This window comes from Larus michahellis, chromosome 10 (genome assembly GCF_964199755.1).
Source record: "Larus michahellis chromosome 10, bLarMic1.1, whole genome shotgun sequence".
Lineage (NCBI taxonomy): Eukaryota > Metazoa > Chordata > Aves > Charadriiformes > Laridae > Larus > Larus michahellis.
This window is the reverse complement of record NC_133905.1, coordinates 15,360,164-15,382,856: the sequence shown is the minus strand read 5'-3', so window position 1 is coordinate 15,382,856 and position 22,693 is coordinate 15,360,164. Positions and strand designations below refer to the sequence as shown.

At 44.6% G+C, this 22,693-nt stretch overlaps 1 protein-coding gene across 7 annotated transcripts in view; it reads right to left on the bottom strand.

Annotated features, from left to right (window-relative positions):
• GRM7 (glutamate metabotropic receptor 7) overlaps nt 1-22,693 on the bottom strand; it is a 304,695-nt gene that overhangs the window by 125,624 nt on the left and 156,378 nt on the right. For all 7 annotated transcript variants that reach the window (XR_012589416.1, XM_074603377.1, XM_074603378.1 and 4 more), the window contains exons 3-4: nt 20,267-20,408; nt 19,248-19,402 (exon numbers count right to left, since the gene is read on the bottom strand). Coding sequence is in view for 6 of the 7 variants with exons in the window: in XM_074603377.1 (XP_074459478.1) it covers nt 19,248-19,402; nt 20,267-20,408 (297 nt within the window). In the remaining variant the exon portion in view is untranslated. The remainder of the gene's footprint in view (nt 1-19,247; nt 19,403-20,266; nt 20,409-22,693) is intronic.

Genomic DNA, 22,693 nt, shown 5'->3' with positions numbered 1-22,693 from the left:
CCCTCAGGCACTTCTTACTTTCACAGAGCTCCCATTTATATCAATATAAACAGTAGAAAAGCCTAAATTTACTTCTCCTATTTGTTATGTTTATTGCCATAGCAGCTCGAGGCCTCAGCTGAGGATGCGATTGTCCTGGAGCTGGAGGCACTGACACGCACGAGGAGCCCACCCCCATGCCCGGTTCCTCTTGCTGCCACGGTCTTCTAGGTGGCCCTGGGATGACCCTCCCACCCGAGCAGGGGGCTGATGCTCCAACCCAGAAAGACCGTTTTTGTTTACGAACAACAAAACGACCAAATCCATGCCTCAAGCACCGAGAGCTTTGTTATGGGGCAGAAGATGATGAAGGCTTACACTCCTCTTTCCCCAGACATCTACAGGCTTCATAATACATAAGATTTTTGCATTTTCAGCCATGGAGGGACTTTGTAGGTTGACACCCATATAAGTCACCCGGGCTGCTTAATGCAGACAGGGCTCTCCTTTCAGCTGAATACTCCACTTCTTATTCAGACCACTCCTGCCGCGGGAATGAATACTTTTTCATGAATTGCAATATGCAGAGTCCCAGCCAAGGGAGAGACGTGGCTCAGATAAGCCTACTCTTGCGAGTGAGAATCTGTATCTGCTGTAAAGATTATCACCAGAATCAGGCCAAACAGAACAGATTTAAAAATACATCCAGAAGCAGAATGTCTCTCAGTAGTTCATCCTTTCCTGCTGCCCAGTTAATGAAAATGGGATATTTATCTTGCCAGGACCTTACCCATGAAGGTTTTCCTTCTTTTCCCCCCACTCTTTTCCCCCCTCATACCTGAAGATGAGCAAAAAGCTTTTTTTTTTTTTTTAAGTACATATTACAAGGCAACTTAGTTAACAGCTTGCTTTCCCCTCTCACTTGCATACTCAGTCTTCTTGAAATTATCTGTTGGTTTCTGCTTTACTGAAAAATAGATCAGCTTCTGCGTTAATCTCATCTGGCAGCAGCGGAACTCCAGGGGAGTTAAAGCGTGTCACCCAGGGACAGGGAGCACGGCAGCGGCAAGTCAGCCCCATGGGTCAGGGTGAAGATCACTCTTTCCTATTAATAATCCTTACCCCCAAATGCTGAGGTGTTATTTCAGTTTTTTTTCCTTTGCAATTAACCATTTAACTAAACCCCTTTGTCTGAATTCGTGTCTTCCCACCGGCTTTCCAAGTTCTTCCCACCCTTTTTGACTAAGCAGGAGAAGCTGCTCCACAGATGGCCTGTTTCATTTTAATAATGCAGAGCAGTAAAACCAGAGAGATACAGAAGGTCTAAACGCAGAACATGAGAGTGCTTTCCTTCCCTTTGATAGCAGCAGCAGACAAAATGCACATTGCGTACCCTTAAAAGCATTTAAAACTCAAGTCATCAGCTTGCATAATTTAAAATGAGGATAAAAATACAGAAATCCCTCTATGTTGTAATGCAGCACCCGGAGTAACCTTTCAATATGTTCAACAGGTTATAATTCACAATAATAAAACATAAAAATCAAGCAGCACGCATAATGAACACGCGAAAATGAACCGGATGGCAGGTCAGCGCTGCCCATGGAGGAATACACTGCTGCAGAGGACGTCCGCAGTTCGGCCCCGCATCCCCCGGAGCATCTCCAACGCTGGGACCATCACAGCCCCCCCCGACCTACACATGCTCCAAATCAGCAGCCACGCCAAGGACCGGACCCACAGCGACGCTACACGAGAGGTAGTTTTCCATCATCCTGTGATACGTGACTGGCAGTGGCCAACGCACCCCCCCGGCCGTGCCGTTCTGGCACACGCACTGAAAATCAACTTGGACAAACCACGTCAATGCTCGGCGGCATCGTTATACCATCCCAAGCAAACAAAACACGAAAGGAAATCAAAGCCTGTCCTCCTGCCTGTGGTGGCAGTGGGAGAAGGCGGTGAGAGACGCACCGGCGGAGGCAGAGACGTACCTGGCTCCTGCCGCACGGGGAGCGTGGGGGGGGCTCCTTCCCCGCCACGCACAGGGCGGCCCCAGCCTGCAGAATTCACAAGTTTCAAATATTATCTCCTTACACTGCGCTTGATTCCTTCAATACACAGAGTTAATTTTCTTTCTTTCTTTCTCTGTGTATATTTGCCTGTGCCTTGCCGAAGTGTTACCATGTCAACGGGAATAATTACAGCATGCGTAATTATATTTGCGCATCCTAAAATTTATATGCACGCTCCCAGACCCATACTTATACCCACACAGCCCCCCCCCCCCCAAACCAGACATGGGGAGTTGCCACATTTTTTTTACTGTTGACACGGTACCGCTGGCTAGAGAAAAGTAACGACGCTCTTCCCAAATGCTGTTGAAGATGCTGCCTCCCTTCTGCACTGCCGTTGTTGTTTAACCAGCACACACGGCCGGCACCCGCGGTCCCACACCTGTGACGAGGTGCAGCCGACACAAAACCCGGCACACGAGAGGCCAGCGGTGCCGGCGCCGGGGAGCGGACATAATTGTGCACAGCAGAGTCATGTCTCAGTTCTAACTACTAGGTATGCCACCGATCTTATTTTCAAATTCCCCTGGAGATAACAACCCTAGGAAAATACTACCTGAAAACTCCAAACTTCTTCCCTTCCTCCTCCCGCCGCCATAAAGTCTTTAAAAAGATAAAAAAAATTCCTTCCTTGATTTTTGACAACCGACTTCCTGCTTGTAAGGCGGCTTTAATAATGCCATCCAGCCGGAGCGTGCCAGGATGTGAGACAGAGCGATATCATTACTCTTCTCTCCCTCCCTCCAGTCTCCTCCGCTGAGGCTGCCACACAAAGCTCCAGCTTCCACTCCAACCGTGCGCATTAATCCCATCAAACCACGAGGTGCTGCCCAGACCAAGTGCTCAGACCGGTATGTGAAAAGACAGAGGTGACGGGGATGGTGTCTGAGGCTGGGGGATGTGGAGCAAACACTTGGGCTGGCCTCGGGGCCACGGCGTCCCCACGTGGCCCCAGGCACTTGTCATGGGAATGCCCTACAGCTTTAGGGAAAGCAAGAAGCTCTCCAGATTGATTTAAAATATTTCAGGAGCAGAATACCCTCTAGGCACCCATTCCTCATCCTCTCATCACCTCTCTTTCCCCCCACCTCCATTTCCCAGGCTACCCCTACCCCCGGTTCAGCACTCCTTGGTGCCCCTGGCCAGCCCTAAGGGCCAGCAGGCAGGTGCCCTCTGCCAGGTCCTGGCTCCCATCCTCTCCCCATCTTCCTGTGCTCCGGACATGCACCCAAGAAGCCTGCAGGCTGCAATCACAGCACTCCACAGAGACACTCAAGCCTCGTCCCCCAGGAGCGGCACACACAGATCTGAGAAGACAAAAATCCAGCAGATTCTGCCCTGGCTGCTGCCTGAGACCCAGCGCGGGAACGGGGCAGCGGGGCCTCGGCCAGGGGCACTTCCAAACCCGGCACGGTCAGGGGACCTCTCTCTTGTCAGGGATGCCTTAGTAGAGATGAACAACAGTCTAAACATAAGGAAACTTTTAAATGGGCTCTCAAGTTGCAAGATAATTTGTATTCCCCTCTCTTCACACCAACACATTAACCAAATGCATTATTTCCATAATGAGGAGATGAACATCTGTGTGGCTTCCCAAAATTTCAAGTGGCAATACTCGAGACAAGTATTCTCTCTTTGGGGATTGACACATCAGCATTTTAAATAATTGCCAAAGCTAAAAACATAATTTAAATTCTAGGGAGCCATTAAAGAAAGAGTTCAGGTGTGATTTAGATTTTTTTTTTCCCCCAATAAAGCACACCAATTTAATTCCACAGATTAGAGTTGCTGCAGTATTGTATTAAACTTTCTGTTGGCCCCCTGTAAGTGAAGTGCTTAATGCAAACTTTAACAGAGTATGAGAATAAATATCTGAAGTAGTATTACGTTACTGAAAGCGACTGCAGGACAGAGCTGGATCTCTGAAGTGCTCTGGGTGACACGCTCTGGGTGACGCGCTCTGGTCCCCAGCCCCCGCCAGCCGGATGCTACCTCGCCAGGCAGGACACCCACCCCACCAGCCAGCGCAGAGACGTGCTCCCAGCTAACCTGCCTTCAGCTCTTCCTAGCTTTTGGCCAATACATCCACTATATCCCCGGGGGTGGGGTGGGGGGGTGGGGGATAAAAGAAAAAAAGAAAGGAAAGCCCACACCACTTTGCAAAGAGGCTGTTTCACTGCTTAGTTTCTGACTTAAGTAAACGCTTACAGCAGCTGGAGAGTCTCAGAAGGCCACAAACACCACAAACAGCCACAAACAACATACGTTCACATGTGCCCATCACCAAACCGGGTGGGAAGGGGCCAGCAGTCCCTCAAACCCCACGGATCCCAGCCCCCTTTACCCAACGCCGTGGCTGCCCATTACTACCGATACAAACACACAAAAATATCTTCAACATCTTTCATTCTGCGCTACCCCAATCATTTCCCTGCTGTCCGTGACTGCTTTACACAGCAGCAGGCTGTAACCGGCACAGACCCACAAACATCACAAACCAGGGGGTGAAGCCAGAGAACAAACAGGCTCTTTCCAGGCAAATATCTTTAGCGACAAAGCCTGCGCAGCAGCCTCAGCGCACTGACACTGAGGAACAGAAGGGACGTCAATAACTTCCAGATGTCATTAGCATCTCCTTCCATTAGATCCTAAGATATTTTTCTTTGGAAATTTATGCTATGTGAAGTGGTAATTAAACTGAGAAACACAGACTAAACTTGAAAAGAAAGATTAAAAGTATTTCCTCAGTACAAGGGTAACGGAAGGCTACTTTGAACAGGTCAAACACTACAAGTCCTCCAGGAAAGAAATTAGAGGGAGAGAAATAAAATTTCAATTTCACTTCAGAAATGTCCGTGGGAGCTCACTGCACCGCAGGTGCTCATGTACATACCATGCTGGAGGAAAGCCAAGACCCTCGTCCCCTCTGCTCGGTGTAGAGAAGCAAAGGTGCTGGTACCACCCCTATGCACGGAGAATATATTGAAGCCCAGGCCCTACAGGTGGCTACCACCAGTGTAACAGCAAAACACTGACTCTAATTAGGCTTAATCATTAATCACAAGCAATTCCACCATTCTCTTTTCAGTAGTAATAATCAATTTGAGGCTACTCACTTGCTTCATACTTCATTCTTACAAATTCTAACACAATTACTTTTTGGAAGGTGAGACAGATCGCCGCCACACACAACGAGCTATTGCTGAACCACCAGCAGAGCTGAGAGCAGTGCGAGAGGGGGAAGTTGGGGTTTTTCCTCCTTTTTTTTCCCCTGCATTTTTATATATTGGATTAGTAGAAAACTTTAGTTTCCCTCGCCCTTCTTTATTAAATAGCTTGTGTGATTAATCAATCACATTATTAATTGTGTCCTAACTTAGTTAAGAGGGAGGAAAGACTACAGGTGTAAAAAGCTTCGGTTGACTGCATCTTGATGCTGGTGTATGTGGAGCTCTTGGCCCACCTCTCTGTGCATATGCACGAATTGTAAATAGAGAATAATGGCCTCTGACTCTTCCAGAAGCAGCACAGGGGTGGCTCGGCCAGCAGCGGGAGCGGACACACAGCACCTGGGCTTGGGCTCCCCCATCACCCAATGGGAAATGGAAGTTTTCTAGCAGAGACAATGTCATTAATTCGTCCCATCTCGCAGCACCGGCAGCGCTCAGCGTCCCTGGCAAGCCTTCCTCCCCGAGAGCAGCAGCGCAGCCCTCTGCCGTCGGGGAGAGATGCTCCAAAATGCACCGTCCACCTTCCAGCCGCAGCAGACGCGTGCGACAACTCAACCAGCACGTCTCCATCTTGGACCATCCCATAGTGAGCAGGTGTTTCCCGCAACCGCGTCCTTCACCACCGGAGCAGCTCACAGCCAAACTGGGTGTGTTGGTTGCGTTATGGCTGTGTTAACTTGAATAAGTGACTTAATTTCCAGATGGACCACGTTATGTAATTGAAACAAAAACTGAACGATACTCTCAAGATATTATTACCTTAAACTGCACAGAGGGATATTTTGACTTGCAAACACATAGTTCTTCACCATCTGACAATTATATTTTAACTATGAGACAAAAGGTTTGTGTTTATCTACCCTGACCAGATCAAGATCATCAATTTATTGACTCCTGCTTCACTTTACTAACGAGCTAGCATATGTGATTACATCGAGGATTTTTTTTCTGAATTATTTTCCATTTCCTTTGGTCATTAGAGTGCTGTCACGCAGTCAGTCAAGAAAATGAAAACACATTCCCAAAGGAGATCCGCAAACCCAGCGTGAGTGAAGAGAGCACTTTAGCATTCATTGTATCATCCTTAAGGAAATTATGTGTATTATTTCCTAAACTATTACTTTCAAAAGCCTATAATCATTCAAGCATTAACAACACAAACTAAAAGGAAAAAAAAACAACCAACCAAACAAAAAACCCCTTTCAAATCGCTGCTCGCTTCCTAAAATTAGCACATTTATTTTTGTGCCCAAACCTGTCTCACCCGGCGGAGCTCAGCCTGTTTCAGGAACACACAGTTCACGGGCGCTGGAGTGCAGGGAGCCCAGCGGCGGAGAAGCCGGAGCCCACAGAGATCTTTCCCGGGATGCTCCAGATCCCCACGGCAAGAACTAGGATGGTAATCAATACCTACTCATGCAGGAAACCCTAGACACTAATGAACACATAGCACTTACAGTGAATACATTTTTATTGTCTACTGTAGGCATATTAACTTGCTACTTGCAAACAGGGATGACACACTCGCATTTTACTCTAATAAAAGCCTCAAACTTTTTTATTTTTGCTTGCTTGAGAGATTGTGAAGTAGTATCTCTTTTCTGGCTGGCTAATAAAGAGAAAGAATAAGTAAGCCATAGAGGATTTCAGAGACTAATTTTAAGTGGCCTAGAGAGAGAATCTGTTTAGGTTGCAGTGACAGAGTCAGAAATACCATAGAAGAAGAAAGAAATAAGAAAAAAAAAATTGTGAGAATTTAGTAACTTTTGCTTTCAATTCCTTTCAAAGACCACCAAAAAATGACCACAGAGAGGAAGAAAAATATTAAACAAGTTAATACTTGTTAGCATTTGTAAAGAGCAATGGAAAAGATGATAAGATAAAGAACGTTGAGATGTCTGAGTTTAAACAAAGCAGAGTGGAAACAATGTGTTACTGTAAATACATTAGACTCAAAGTTATCTTGGTAGAGGATTTAATATACATGAATGAACGACACGTGGGATTTGATAGTCATTTGGGATAAAACACGTGCAGTTTCTCAGAGGCGCAGCAGTGATGGGTACTGGACACGGGCACCTGCCCTGCATCTGCCGGCTGGGGAAGGGCAGGAACAGCGCAGACCGATCACCCGAGTGAGACCCAACGAATTCCAAAGGAAGCTGCTGGGCGCCGCAGGCTCAGCCGCAGTGGGGTTCAGTGCAGCCCAGCTCCTCTCTGGTACCGCAGAGGAACCTGCCGGGCCTCGGGAGCGACAGGAGCCCCTCGGGAGGCTGCCAAGGGCGCGATGCTCCGGGGGGAGCCGGAGGTGCTTCCCACCCTGGCTGCCACCTCCCCCTGCACAGACCCTCCTCCAGTGGGCTACGCTGGTACTGACTTAGCAGATGGCAGGGGGATCTCGTTTCTTTTTTTTTACTTTCTAATACATTAATGTTATTTTAATTTCTTGTTGCAAAAAATAACCCTTGTAGAAAAGACTGATGACTGAACCTTTTATTTCTTCCACCACCTTATGGCACAAGCAGATTGTATTTGTATTCTGCGTTTCACTGCCCCCAATTTCAGTGTCTGAAGCTTCCCATATTAACACACTGTAATAATTGTCAAGGAAAATAAATGGTCACCTAGTGTCCACAGACCTAATCCCAAAGTCCTTATTCGGAGCTCTTTCTTGAGCCCAAATTTGTCACAAACGTGAACAAACATTAAGAGATACCATCGGTCCTTCTGTTCAAATAACTGTCATTCTTGATTGCTTATTTTGCAACATCTATGGGCAGCCCACCAGGCACTGGACTGGAAATGCTACATACTATATTAAACTCCTTCGGCTTTGACAAAGCAGTATATCAGAGATGAAAAATTATCTGTTCCATCAGGAACAATCTGTGGTTCTCAGCCCTCCTGCAGAATGGCATTTGTAAACTAGGTATTTGGGACCATTCATGGCTATTTTTACCTAAAGCAGGAACAGTTTATTTCAGAAGGCTCTTGCAATTTCTTTTTTACATGAAAAATACATGACATATAAATGGCAAAACAAATACTCTGCCAATACACTTCCTGCGAAGCAGAAAAGTGTGTTAACCTCTTAAATTATAGTGTAACAAACATCGGGAGAGATGTAACTCTCACGCAAAGAGGAGAGGGGAGCTCTTCCCTCTCCCTCCCCACCCTCATGGACCCTGCCCATGCTGGCAGACGTCGGGTATGATGCTTCAGATGGCCTGTGGGAACACCTCACCACCCACCCTCCCTCATTCCCTTCTCCTGCTCCGTCCTTTCAGCAATGAAACCACTCGAGCTCTCCGCTCGGTGCCGTAACATCCCCTTCAGCTCCCTCCATCGCCCGGCTCGAGGCAAACACAGCGCCAGTGCTGCTCCGAGGGAGTGGGAGAAGGTGGTAAAATCTTTTCTTGACTTCTGTTTCTATGCCTAAACATAATGAGAAACTAAAACAGTATTTTTTTTTATAATTCTCCAGCTCTGCTTCAGCTGCCCAGAAGAGGCTCACTCATGCGGGGTCTGGTGAGGTCCCCTGAGCTTCCTCACTCCCCAGATCCTGGAAATCCTGCCAATGTTACTAACAAAGAGAAAATAAATTCCTATCGAAAAATGAGGCTCGAAACTCTGCACAGAAGCAAGGACTAACAGCACTAGAAAACACTGGGATTTCCTAATTTGGGGAGGTTGGATAGGAAACCGCCCTCTGCCTTCTTCACGCGCCTGCTGCGTGCTCTCCACGGGCTGCCCCTGGCCAGGATGGGGAGTTTGGTGGCCAGCCCACGCTGCCCTTGCGAAAACGCTGGGGAGCAGCACGTGGCCGTCTGCTGCCAGGAGGAACCGCTGCCCCGCGGAGCCTCCCCACTCCTGGACAGCCATGGACGCCTCAGGTGCAGGGAGACCTGCGGGGGGAAGGCTTGGAGGTTCCCACCAGGTCCCATGCGGATCCCGAGCTGGCACACAAAGATAGCAGGCTCCCTATAAATAAAATTCTTCCTTTCTGGATGGAAATACTCCACCCAAATGTGCCCAACAGATAGCTCAGCCAACTTCAGTGTTAGATCATTGAGGCGAAAATTGTCCTTCAGGCGATGCAATTCCAGTAAATTCCAAAACAAAGACCACTGATGATATATATCTGAACAGTGATCAATAGCTAAATATTATTCTGTGAATTATCTCTTCTTACAGCATCAGCCGTTCTAGTTTGGGTGTGTTTGTGTGTGTACACATCTCTCTCTCTCTCAAAACAGCCACCCACATAATCTCCAGTGTCCTGAAATAACAGTTAAATATGAACATCAAAGAGAAAATGCCAACATAAGCCCTGGGAGCAATACACAAAAGACAGAAATATAGAGACATATACCCACGGAATAAATAACAGCTGGCTCGGGTCAGAGAAGTACCTTGGTTTTGAGAAGCCAGGTCTGCTGTAGGGTGGGCGAGCATGGAATTTCATTTCAAGGGGCCAAAGAGAAAGCTCCCTAAATCTTTATTTTACAACGTTCTTTATGGTCCAATTAGAGCTTTCTACCTAATTTCTTTGCTATGAAGCAGGAAGGCCATTTGAACAGGTACTGCTTCAAACCCCATTTCAGACAACATTTCTTGCTAATGCTGTTGTGGTTATGAGCTGTGTCTCGCACTGAGCAGTGGCAGATAACTCTCTTTAATACTCTAACAAGATCATACTTTCAAACCATCTAAGCAACCCCAGACGAACTCCGAGAACTGAACGAGACAACTGGCAAGACAGCCAGATGGGTAACTTTAGCCAAATACTACACTGAAATGATGCAGACATTTACATTTTTGAGTTGCAACAGTACGTGGTGTTTTTGAACGCACCCCCTGAGGGGAGCTCGGGTCTGGAGCCCTGTGGGGCATTCCCTTTGAGTCTGCGGCAGCAGCGGTTACAGCTCAGACTGTTTCTCAGTCACTAACACTTACGGGGAATCTTAAACAAAAGAAAAAAAAAAAACAACCTGAAAGCGTCAATGCCTTCATTTAAAAGAAAATGACAAAATAACTCTAATTTGAAACTTCATAAAAATTGTGTTTCTTAACGTCTCTATATCTGCATATTAAAAAATAACGCTACCCTTAAGCTACTGTCTCTTTGAACTTATTAAACCTCTCCCCAAAGCCTTTGCTTCAGCCCTTTAAAGCCAATACTGCATCGCTACTGCAGCACCGAGCGAGTGGACAATTTCTGCCTCCATCAGGGAATAGAGGCGGAAATTTGCCGGAATCTCCAGCATTACCATATCCATCGACCCCAGGAGACCGGGCAGCCCCCAGCAGCCGTATTTAAGCCAACATTTGACTGCACCACACTTTCCACCATGAAGCTTCCCGCTGGCAGGGCAGGGAAGAACGTGTAAGACGAGGGAGACGTGATGCCTGGCCCACCAAGCGCCCTGGATAAAGCCCGTCCCCTTTGGCAGCGCCCAGCCCCGGCACCACGCGCCTCTGTCTGTCCGTCTGTCCTTGCAGCCGCGCGGGCCACTCTCCTCTCGCAGGAGTCCGCACCTACGCAGGCAAGAGGCAACGAGACTCAGCACTGAGCCAGGAGGAATCACCGCGAATCCGAACTCCCAGAGCTACTTTTCAACAGGCTGGAATCGATATGCAATAAACTTTTCACGGCTGCGAGCGCGTCTTGGATTCCCAGTAACCGCGGTATTAGTTTAAATTCAATTAATGGCTTTATCAGCACTGGGAAAGACACATTCCCAACAAGTTTGTGGGTAGAATGACTTTAAACACTGCGTGATTGATACATAAGAACAAAAAGGTAAATTCTTCCTTCACCCGTGCTTGGCCAGCTAACAGGCTTTCTCTGAGGAATATGAAGAGCCATTTGAAAGCATCTTTTTGCTAAAACGTACTGGATGAAATAACAAACCTATCTTAACAGATGACACATCTCTGCATTTACTTACTTAATAATATGAGTACCGTTATCATATTATAAGGGTACTCCTTAGCATTTTGATTCCAAAGCTGGTAAAGACAATTTACTCATGGGGGAAAAAAATACAAATAAACCTTTATATATATTGTCCTTCGTGCAAACTTTACTTGTAAGAGACAGTGTCCAAGCCAGAGTCTCTCTGTTAAACTACTGACACAAACCAGACTTGAAGTGCATTTCCTGATTGTTGTTGCTTGTAATTACAGTATTTAAAGCCCCAGAAAGCAGGGTTGTGCCCCCCCAAGGCTCAGGAGCCCGCCGCTGGCACTGCAAGGAAGGAAGGGGAGATGGCAGCGCTGGTCCCACTGCTCTGGAACAGCCAACATCTCCCTTGGAGGTGCCAAGGGGGAACAAACCCACCAGCACCGGAGCCTTTCCAGCAGCGCAGAAAGCGAAACGCGCAAGATGGGTGGGAGCAAGGAGATGAGAGGAAAAGTGAGGGGAGGTGTCATGGTTTGAGGAACCCACAATAATTTATTGCCATTTAGACAATTATTCTCTCACCTGATGACCCCTCCCCACCTGGGAAGGGGAATTGGGAAAAACAAGGAAACCCGAGGGCCGGAATATAAACAGATGCAATAGAATAAGACTAAATAATTAACATTAACAATACTAAAGAACCAGTATTGATCCCGGACTACACCCAGCCCATTCTCTCATCAGGGAGCCGTGCGCTCCCAGCAGGGACAAACAATGTGGGACCCCATGAGCGCTGTGGCTTCGGGAGGAAGGGAAGGGCTCAGGGCTCCGGCACCGGGGCAAGGAGTGCTCAGGATGGCAGCCAGCAAGGGAAAGAGAGAGAGAGAGAACTCCTCAGCAAGCTTTCTAATTTCTATTGAACGTACTGTTCATGGCATGAAATAACCCCGTTGGCAGCTTGGGTCAAGTGCCCGGGTCTTGCTCCTCCTCATCCCTGCACCTGGTGAGCTCGAAAACACTGACATCTTGAAATCCATACACATATAGCTGGCTATAAAGTAAATATTGTCACAAATTCAGACACTAGAGTCTTCTAAAGCTGCAGTTTTCCCAAGCATTAGAAGACAAATGAGTCCTGTGTTGCCCAAACCAGGACAGGTTTTGGAAGAGTAAATTCTGGGAGTGTTGGTCCACACTACTTCTCTTAGGGCTTTTCCCCTGCGATGGGTGTCCCCTCTGGCTCTCGGTGCCCCGGGGGCTCTGCTATAGTGGGGCGGCAGTGACCCCAGTGCTGGCAGTGGGACCAGAACGGCAGCGCCGCAGCCCGGGGTAATCCAAAGCCCCCGAGCTGGATCTTTCCATCTCACTCACGCTCTTAAAAGCGCAGGCTCGTGCCCCAGGGACACAGAGAAAAGGCTTGAGAACAACAGAGCCCTGTAAAAGACTCTGAGCCAGGCTGTGAACAAACAAAAAAAAAGTCTGAACCAGACTATTTTACAAATATTATTGTGAGATATACAACAGGCTTCTGTTCTGTTCAAGGTAAGCGCTGCACAAAGCACGTCTTTCCCAGAGAAACATCCTGGGCTAAAGGCAGCTATAGCCGGATGCAGGACAGCATACCCATATTTATTAATGTTGGATAAAATTCAATACTTTCTCTAACAAAGAGGAAAATGAACCCTGAGCTCCTTTGTTTTGCTAGACTGGGGATGAGAAGGTAAAATATTTGAGAGACACTAAATAGTGAGATATAATTTCATTCTATTTTTTTCTTAAATCATTACTCTTCCATTTTGTGGGTTTAATACCGCCCAAAGAAAAGAAGAAGCAAATCAGCTCTTGTTGGAAATAAATACAAAACATTAAAGACATGATTCACCATCTCTTTGGAAGAGAAGCAACTCAAAAATTCGAGGACAGTTATGTTGGGTTTAAGCACTTGCAACGCCTGTATTTTTTTTAAGCAGCCGTGCACTTCCTTGTGCTGACCTGGAGCCAGCCTTTAACCTCACGGCTGAGAGTTGCACGAAATTGCAAACCTCGGCCACATCCGTTCCTTGCTGGAATTGAATCATTAATCTGGAATCTAGACGAATCCCATTGCTCAGCTGCATCAAATCCTGAACTCAGAACATAACGAGTATTTTTTTCATCGTTGGCAAAGCACTTCACCAGACTTTCAAAATAATTAACAACATATATACGTATATACTAGAGACGTATATATTAGCCTCTGTATTTCTCTTACAGCTGTTCTTCTCCTTGGCTTCATTTCACTGAGCTGGTGTCCGTGAAAACAGATCACGTGTAAGTAAGAAAGATGAGGAAGATTATTTTAAAAGAAAAAACTTAGAAGAAGCAGCAGATATCTGAAAGTGCTAAGTCAGTAGCGTGGATGCTAACAACATGAACCACAGTTTAACAGCCCAATTTGAAAATTTTCGCACGGAAAAGAGGCATAAGAACAACAGAAAGCAAAAGGTAAGTAGACAGTTGTTCATCTTCTTCACAGTTGAGATTATAAGGGAAACAATTTCTGAGATATCTCTGAATAGAGAACCATTTTCCATTCACAGAAATGATACATATGTATTTTTGAAACTTTGTAAGAGCTACTGGAGGCATTTGGACTCCTTAAAATATGGCTGTGATTTTCAGAAATTACTTCTCTCTGTTCTAGTTCTAGCTCTAGGACTTTATGATCCATATTTCCTAAAAAGAAGGTGTTCAATATTTTCTATAGATCCTGCGAACCTCAGTGTATCAGAGTGGCTAGATTACAAAAGGGCATCCAAAATTAATACTGTCTCTTGAAAATGCTAGTTTTCCCTACTTCACATGCATTAACAAGGGGCTCAGCAAGACACTAACAGGTATTACCAAGGGCTTACCCGGTGTTCTTCCCATGCCAAGCCTTGAGCGAGAGGTTGGAGGGGAAGCTCAGGGACGCCACCTCGACAGCAACAGCTGGACAAGCTCTGAGCACCTCACCCAGGGTCTGCACAGGACCGATGGCGAAAGGATAGATCTTGGAGTTGCACGATAGGAATATTTTTGCAGGAATAAAGCCGCTTATTTCCTTATTTCTGCTGTAACACTGCATTTGACAGAAATTGATCGCTGGCCTGCCATGCAGGGAGGTGTAGCCATCGGACCTTTTGAAGGTCCAGCCAACATCCTGAATGTCATTGTTCCACCCATCACGCATGCTCTCTACTGCCACACTCTTGAAGGAGTCTAAGGAGATATTTTTAATCTGAATAGATACTGCAGACTGATATAATCACATTTAAAATCTGAAGTGTAGACATTGCTCAGACTAGAAGAAAAAATGGGAAAGAAAAAAACCAAAAAGGGGAAAGACACTTACTCTTATACCCAAGACCGTCTGCCTGACTCCATACCTCGGACTTGAGTATCTTCTGGACATGGACTGTCTAACAGCTTTCCATGCTGAATTCAGCAAGTACTGCACTAACCTGCTCCAAAAAGACGAGGCTTTTCCATCTCTCGTGCCACAGGTACCTTCTTATCACTGGCAGAATCTTATCACTGGCTCTTCCTCCAGGGAAAGAATTTAGGAACTCCTGACTTTGAATCTGCCTGCTAGGGAGAACTTTATTTGATGTCTGGAGCAGTAGTATTATCATCTTTAATCAGAGGGTCATCCAGGTAACTCGTATATACATCTATATGGTGTAATAAAGAGAGCTCCCCCAGGCAGTTAAAACGTGTAATTAGATTTGGGTACAGTAGTGATAACAAGAGGAAGAAATGCTCTGAAGTTTATTAAATCTACTGAAACATGAAGAGGTAAAGTGGCAGTGGAATACTTAAAGGTCAGTTTGCGATTAAAAAGATTAGTGCGGAAGAAGTTCATTTCCATCTGCAAAGAAATGGGGCTGCAGTTCATCCCAGCCATCACCTGGAGAAGTCCACAGCTGGAATGATGGTCCAAGCCACGAGAATCCAGGGAGCGCTTCCACATTTTGTTTCTTGCTGGTTTGGATGGTCTACAAAGCTTCTGGGACTTCAAATCAAAAATATGGCAAATGAACAACTTTCCCTTGGACTGTCACTGCCTAAGGAGAACACAACCACGTAAGAAAATCGCTAGGTCTGAAAGCAAGTAGCTCAGCTGAACTGCAAGAACAAAACACTTGGTTTTCAAAGTCTCAACCTTGTCATTTTCCACCGTGCTTCCATTTCCCTCTGGCACTTGAAATTTGGGGAACTTTTTATACTTGCCTCAACATCTCCCATTTTTACCACAATCCTGATCGCATCATTACTCCATAATAGCCTGCTTTCCTTGCCCCAAATCCTCCTGTAGCTCACACGCTTGCTGCTCTTTACGGCATTTCACCCTTCCCGTGACCAGCAGGGCACTCTCCCTGTTCCTCAACACCAAACTGATACAGGAATGTCCCCCATGGGCAGCACTTATCTTTCTACTCAGGTAAGTGAAGAAGAAGGAGCGTTTCTGGGCAACAAAGCAGCAGTAGGTAAAATCCCACTTGAATGCATTTTGGAGAAGAAAGAGGACACACCTTCACAACCTTGTTTCGGAAGAGTTCAAAGTAACGATGACCAGAAGACAATATTCTGCTGCCACGGTTGCTCTAAAAATAAATACATCCTGCTTTTTCTCCCTGAAAACCTCGCAAAGCCTTTCAACTTAGTTGACACTTGGTTAAGTTGGCTACGGAGCTTGTTCCAAACACAACTTTTCATGAAGTGATTACTATTTAAGTGCGCACTTCCTCTGGCTCACTGTCTACTGCAATTATGCAAATAAGATGCAACTTTATCCTTTCAGCATAATTACATCAAACACAATCGGGCTATATTAAGACTGACTTAAGATGAATGAATTCAGTTCATGTAATGATTTCCTAAATCACCCCATGGGACTACGGCAAAGAAAATTTTGTCCCAAGAGTGACACCGAGTATCAAGACAAATAACTGCGTATCTGGGGCCTGATTCTACAAGAAACCGAGCGCTTTAGACTTCCTCTGGAGTCAGAGGCTGCTGGGATTTTCCCACTGTTACCAAAACCAGGAACCTCAGATGGTAAATATGTAGATAGGTGTAACCACACCAACACACCTGCCATTCACATCTGGATTTTGAAGGGAAGACTCACGTCTGGGGGAGAAGAGTTATTGGAAAAATGTCTTTTTCTACATAACGACTGTTTCAGTATATGACTTATATGACCAATAGCTCTACAGACATACTAAAATCTGATAATCCAAAATGTACCGTATACACTTGAACATGCAGGCACGTTAATTTTCAATGCAATTTAACATCTCCTGGCTTAACATTTTTCCCTGAAGCGTGAGAAGAGCATCGCCTATTTCAGGTTAAGGCGTAGGTCAAGGCTGCAGTGCTCCCTGTTTCCAGTGAATTTTGTTAGGAATCTTTTTCTAACATATTACAAATACTATTTAACACAGAGGTAAAAGAAAAGACAGAAAACAAAGATGATGCTCTTGAGGAGGAAAATAAAGGGTTTACTTTTACATTGTATGTCTACATTCATGACTAATAAAGACATTCTCACCAAATCCAGTGGGAATGAAGCTGTTGCCTTGCCCCGGAGCCCGTGAGCCGCAGGCGGCAGCACTGCTGCTCGCTGCCGCACAAAAAGGAGACTGCTAGGCTGGGACACTGCTCAAGATGCGGTCCTTCGGGGAAAACTGAGTTCCATTCTGCTAATTTAGTTGGTTTCCATCAATTTATAGGGAAAACCAAGGCTTCTTATTTCATTTATTTTATGTCTTCATCAAAAGAAAGGCATTACTAAATTTTAGGAAGCAGATGTTCGTTGCTGGATGATAAGAGAATAACATTAAAATGTCTGTTTGCAGTTCTCTTGGATTCATAGCCAAATGAAATTACTACGACAACAGAAAGAAAAACAAAACAACATGCAGCAGTCCAAATGCAAGAAAGGCAGACCATCCATATGGATAACTGCCTCACTGGGCAGGGAAATGCTAATACCTAAGGATTACTTACTTCTGTGAGAAACAGTTTTCACTGGATGTTTCTCTCAGTGGATGACAGTGAAATGGCATCAGTCTGAAAGAGGAAATGTTGAGTTCTGGAAAACTGCTCCAGGAGAGTGGGAATTTGCTCTGCGCTCTTAACCATCCCTTTGCTCTCCCGCCCAAGAGGACTCAGCAGATGGCAGATACAGATGGCAATTAGGGATGGATGAACAGGGCTGAAAAAGGTAAGAACCAGCCTGAACCTTTCCGAGCGGTCACGGAGCAGCCAGGAGACATTCGCAGCTGCTGTTCTGGGCGCTGTGCTCAGCCTCTCCTTCCAAACCAAGCGCAGTACCTACTCCTGGCTGGGGGGGTTTGCCCTTTCCCCAGAGCAACACGCAACTCACGGGCCTCAAAATATGTATCTGCTGCGTGGCACCCGCACCTGAAGAATGCACACAATTATATAGATAGGCAAAATGTAATTTAAGCATCACAAACACGTAATCATGCAATCTTCATGACTACATGTGCAAAATGCCACTAGCCGACTTGTAGGCAATAGTCTGATATATTCACTGAATAAGAAGATATTTGCAGGCTCAATGCACACGCTTTTTTTGCAGATACACTAAATACGCTGATATGTGCGACCTTCTGTACCTGAACCCTTCCACTCTGTTACCATCACTTACTCTGTCCAAAAGCAAACCACGTTTCCCGTTACGTCCAACGTGTTTGATGTGTAATATAGAAGGAAAATATTTTAAAACAAACAAACTTGGGAAGTTTTTATTTCTCTGTACTCTTGGCAGACTTTTTGTTTCTGTGTCAGAAACCCTCAGGGATGAAAACAGACGGTATGAAAAGATTATTAAAATATCCTGGTTTTCAGAAACAAAACAATTCATTGTATATCAACTTTACGTATTTATGGAGAAATAACATGTGAAAATGCCTCCAGGGTTTAAAAAATGTAAAATGATGCAGCATATTATATAGCTGAGAAGAATAACTAATGAGGTGGTAGTGTAGACACAGTAACAATAAATGCAAGTACTTGGTTTTCCAGGGAATGAAGACACCAGAACTTATTTTAACGTGGGCAAGACGTTCAAGAGCTCTTTGGAGACCCTGCCCAACACAAAGCCATGTGCCAGCCAAGGAATTTGTTTCCTTTATGCAGTGTCTCCCTTGTAAAGAACTTTTCATATTATAGAGAACATGGACTCTAAAGAGCGAGTTTGGTTTGCCCAGAGGAAGCCATGTGGATAGTTTAGCATCTATACGGAAAAAAGGGATAACAAATTGAGGAAAGATCAGACAACAAACACTTCAGAACACAACAAAATGTTGAGAAACAAAGGGATTATGTAAAAAAACTTTCCCATAATTTTTATACACATGTGCATATGTACAAGTACACATACTTGTGAAGCACACAAGCAGTGTGCTTGTGTGCGTATAAATAAATAAATAAATATTAAAAAATAAATAATAAATAATAAAATAAAAAAAATTATAAAAAAATTATAACATGAAATAAGAAATAAATAAAAATAAATAATAAATAAATACAGTGCTTGATCTGAATGAAATAAAAGTTAAGTTTAAATGGAAACTGCTGATTTTAAAATGAATTTTGACTTCTTCAGTAGAAAACTTATCCACTGCTTCAGAGACAAAAGATTTTCTCTTCCTATGTATATACGTGATATGTTAAGATCATTTCGGTTTACTTTCTTTTAAGTAATAAAGGCCCTGTCATATCATGACAGCTTAATATAAGCTCTGAAATAGCGCCGTTAATAAATAACGGTGTCTAGCTTCTCAACTGTGGAAATAACGTGTGGTTTTCAGATGAGGAACACAGACATTTAGGAAAATTTCAAGAGATGAAGACTTACTCAATGCACTTTGTACTCTTTGCATCATACCACGTCTGTATGCGTTAATTCAAAAACACGTATCAGAAAAAATGATGGACGATCGCTTTTGTGCCAGCAGCATTCCAGGAAGCGGGAGAGAAAGCCAAGCAGGAGAGAGCTCTTACCCTCGATGGTCGCTCGCTTGGGCAGGATGGTGATGGCTCCCTCTGCGACATCCTCCTGCTGAAGTAAGGGGCTCACCTTGGAGCCCCACGTGTCTGAGCCCACCCATAGGAAATGACCCACTTGATCTGCCCTCTTGGCGGCTGCAAGGATTTGCCTGCGGAAAAGAATGTTTTGTTCACAGATTAATTTAATTTAAAGATATAATTACTTGGAAAAAGTGTTGTGTTGCAACTACAGAATGAACAGAAATAGCATAATCCTGTAATCAACAGGGCTCAGGAATTTCACAACACCCCATATCACAATTCATGCACCACAGATTGAACCTTTCTTTTAATTCATCCTGTATCTTAAGACTGAAATACTGACTATACTAAAACCTAAAGTTTTGCCATTGACTTTACTGAAGCTTTATACTAACTTCTTTGTGTCTCATTTTGTAGAATTGAGCCTCTCAGCAATTGACAATGCCATCAAAATTTTAAGTAAATTTAAAATTCTGGAGACAGAAGATGTAGCATGGGGAAATGAGAAATATTTAAAATATTCTTTATATTATTTTATGTACAAGGGGTACGTGGTTAAACCTTCAGCAGCTTATGTGGTTCAACCTTAAGCATCTAAGACATTTTATCACTACTAACCGTCACTTGCCATAAAATAGACTCTGAATTAATGAATAATACAGAGTAGTATGAGCTTGGAGAGCGGGGCATCTTCTTAATACCTCTTTGAGAGGTAAGGTCAGGTCTGCCATCCAATGCATGAGTAACCCTATGCCAGGAAAAGCTTCCAGACCTCGATCAGCATTCCCTCCTCCCCAGTCCAGCGATGCACGGTCTGGGGCAGCAACAGCAGCACCTCCATGCCTGGTGCTGCCCTCCACAACATGAACTCCACATCCCCACACCTCTCTTGCAAACAGACACTTCCCCTTCATTATTCGTATTCTTATTTGCTTTCTCTTTTCCGCATAGCTGTCATGCACAAAGGAATTCATTCCCTCACTCATCCTTACTTTATGTCCTCATCATTGGCAAAGATAACGATGGCCCTGGCGTTGGGAGTTTCTAGGAGCTGCTTGATAATTTTATCGAAGTCGATGGTCTTGTCCTTGCGATCCTGGGGGATTTTCAGGGACTGAGCAATGCAGAGCCCACCTGCAGAAGAAAGAAGAAAGAAGAAAAGGACTCTGTTGGCGGAGAGCACAGGAAAGGCAGCAGGAAATACACATGGCTGGAAGGGGAGCCTGGGAGGAAGAGAAACTCTCCGATCGGATCACTGCCCTTATAGAGCACTTAATCTTCATTTCAAGCTTCCTGAGGGATTCATACAATTATTTTTTTGCACAGAGCACTCCTTGGGATACACACAGTGTACAGCATGGCTGGGCAGGGTCACGGATTAAACAGATGGGCAAGAACAATACCATAGAAAAGCAAAATAAACCAGTCAGTCGAGGGATTTAAAAAAACATCCACAAACAAACAACAACCTGAACATGCTTAAATTGATTTAAAAAAAAACAACAAACCAACATCAGGCTGAAAGGCAAGTGATGTTGACAATGTGTTAGACAAACTTTCTCTCAGCGAAGAGCTGACATTCTTTTTAATTTTGCAAGTTGAAGGATATTGAGGGAAAATGCTTCTACTGAAACAACTTCTCTGGGATAGGAACAGCAAAGGAGCTGAGATACTGGGAATGATTGTTCACGAAAATCCTTACTCATTCACCTGTCCGTCACGAAACGGACGGAGCGGCTCAAGCAATTGAGGCCTCAAGATAAAGTACGTGTCTGTGAACGGGACTTCTCAGAAATACACAGGTAACATTGCAAAAATGTCATCAACACAGTAATAGTGATAAATCCATCCATCCATACCAAAGAAATACTCATTTTTAGCAGAGTTCACATATTAAAAGTTATATAGCTTGTTTTAGGGTGAAAAAAACCTAAAAGCAAAAAAACCCCCAAGTCTCCAGTGACAATCTGCTTGTCACTGTTGGCAGATGAAAACAGAGTTTTGCCTTCATTATTTTGTTTGTCGGTGATAAACACTTTCATCTTTTTATGGCATCTTAGATACCAACTTCCTCAGTACACTGCAAAGTGTGTTAATTAAGTATCAGAGATGCATAATAAGAAACAGCAGCGGGGATGAGTTAATTAAAAGACAGCAGGACAAAGGAGATATTCACAGATATGCTTTAAAATACAGATTTAAAAGTAGCGTTAAATAAAGGAATAGAGAAGGTGTTCTCAGGGAAAGAGCTCTTTCCCCCTCAGGGAAGCGGCTCATCCCCCATCGGCACACGAGAAGGGAATCATCCCAAACCAGGGCAAAGCAGACACACAAACACCTGGAGAAAAACACTGAACATTCATAAAGAGCAAACGCATGGGCTTAAAATTGCAAAATGGAGCTCTTCTGCAGATCTCTGAGCACTTTACAAAGTAGGTCAGGATCATTTTTCCTTATTTTAGCCGTAGAGAAGCCGAGACGCAGAGGTTGCCTGAAGTCAGGCCAGGTCTGTTGGTACTCGCTGATCCAAAAACTCTGGGGGAAAAAAAGATTGGTTTTGGTGGGAAGAAATAAAATGGTTCTAAGGAAAGGCTGAAAAAGAATAAAACAGAGTAATAACCCCTAAGTTTTTCTCTGACTCATGCAGAACCTTTCATTTTGTTTTACAATGATTACAACCTGAAATTATTGCAACTTGATTTTTTTTTTTTGTTTAAAAGAAAACAATGCCGATTTTTAAAAGTAAACTTCAGTTTGAAATGAGGAAGGAAAGTCACATTGCTAGTAAGTCCAGAAAGTTTAAACATTTTTTTAAACACTTGTTTTATTTGCCCCAGTCAAAATTAGACAGAAACAACTCAAATCCGGGAGCAAAGCTATTCAGTTTTCCTGAAACGCCCCACTTGGCAGGGACCATGTGCTGGTTAAAAGCATCTCCGTCCACAGGCAGAGCACAAGACAGCTGGGACCCGAGGAGAAGCCATCCTTGTGTCTCTGCTGGGGGAAAATCTCTCCCTTCTGGCATTGCGCCTGAGGAGAATTTAAAGTTATGAGCTGCTCTCGGAAAGCACCCGCACCCTCCCTGGCGCTCCATCACGCCAAGCCAAGCCACTTCGAACCTCCGACACGAGACTCTGATTTCTCTTGTTGAATAAGGATGTGGGAACTTTGGAGAATTCATTGAGAGAGAAGAAAAAAAAACAACAACACACCAAACCAACCCACAGGCTTTATAAAGCTCCAAGATTTGTCACTTGAAAATGTATGCATTCCTTCCACAGTGCCCTTTCGAGAGGCTCCACCTTGGACACAGCAGAACAGGAGTGGACATATTTTATAGTGTCGAGACCAAAGGGCTTACGCATGCTGGAGGGAGCCATTATTTAGACGCATCTGAAGCTGCCACGAAGATCCTTTGC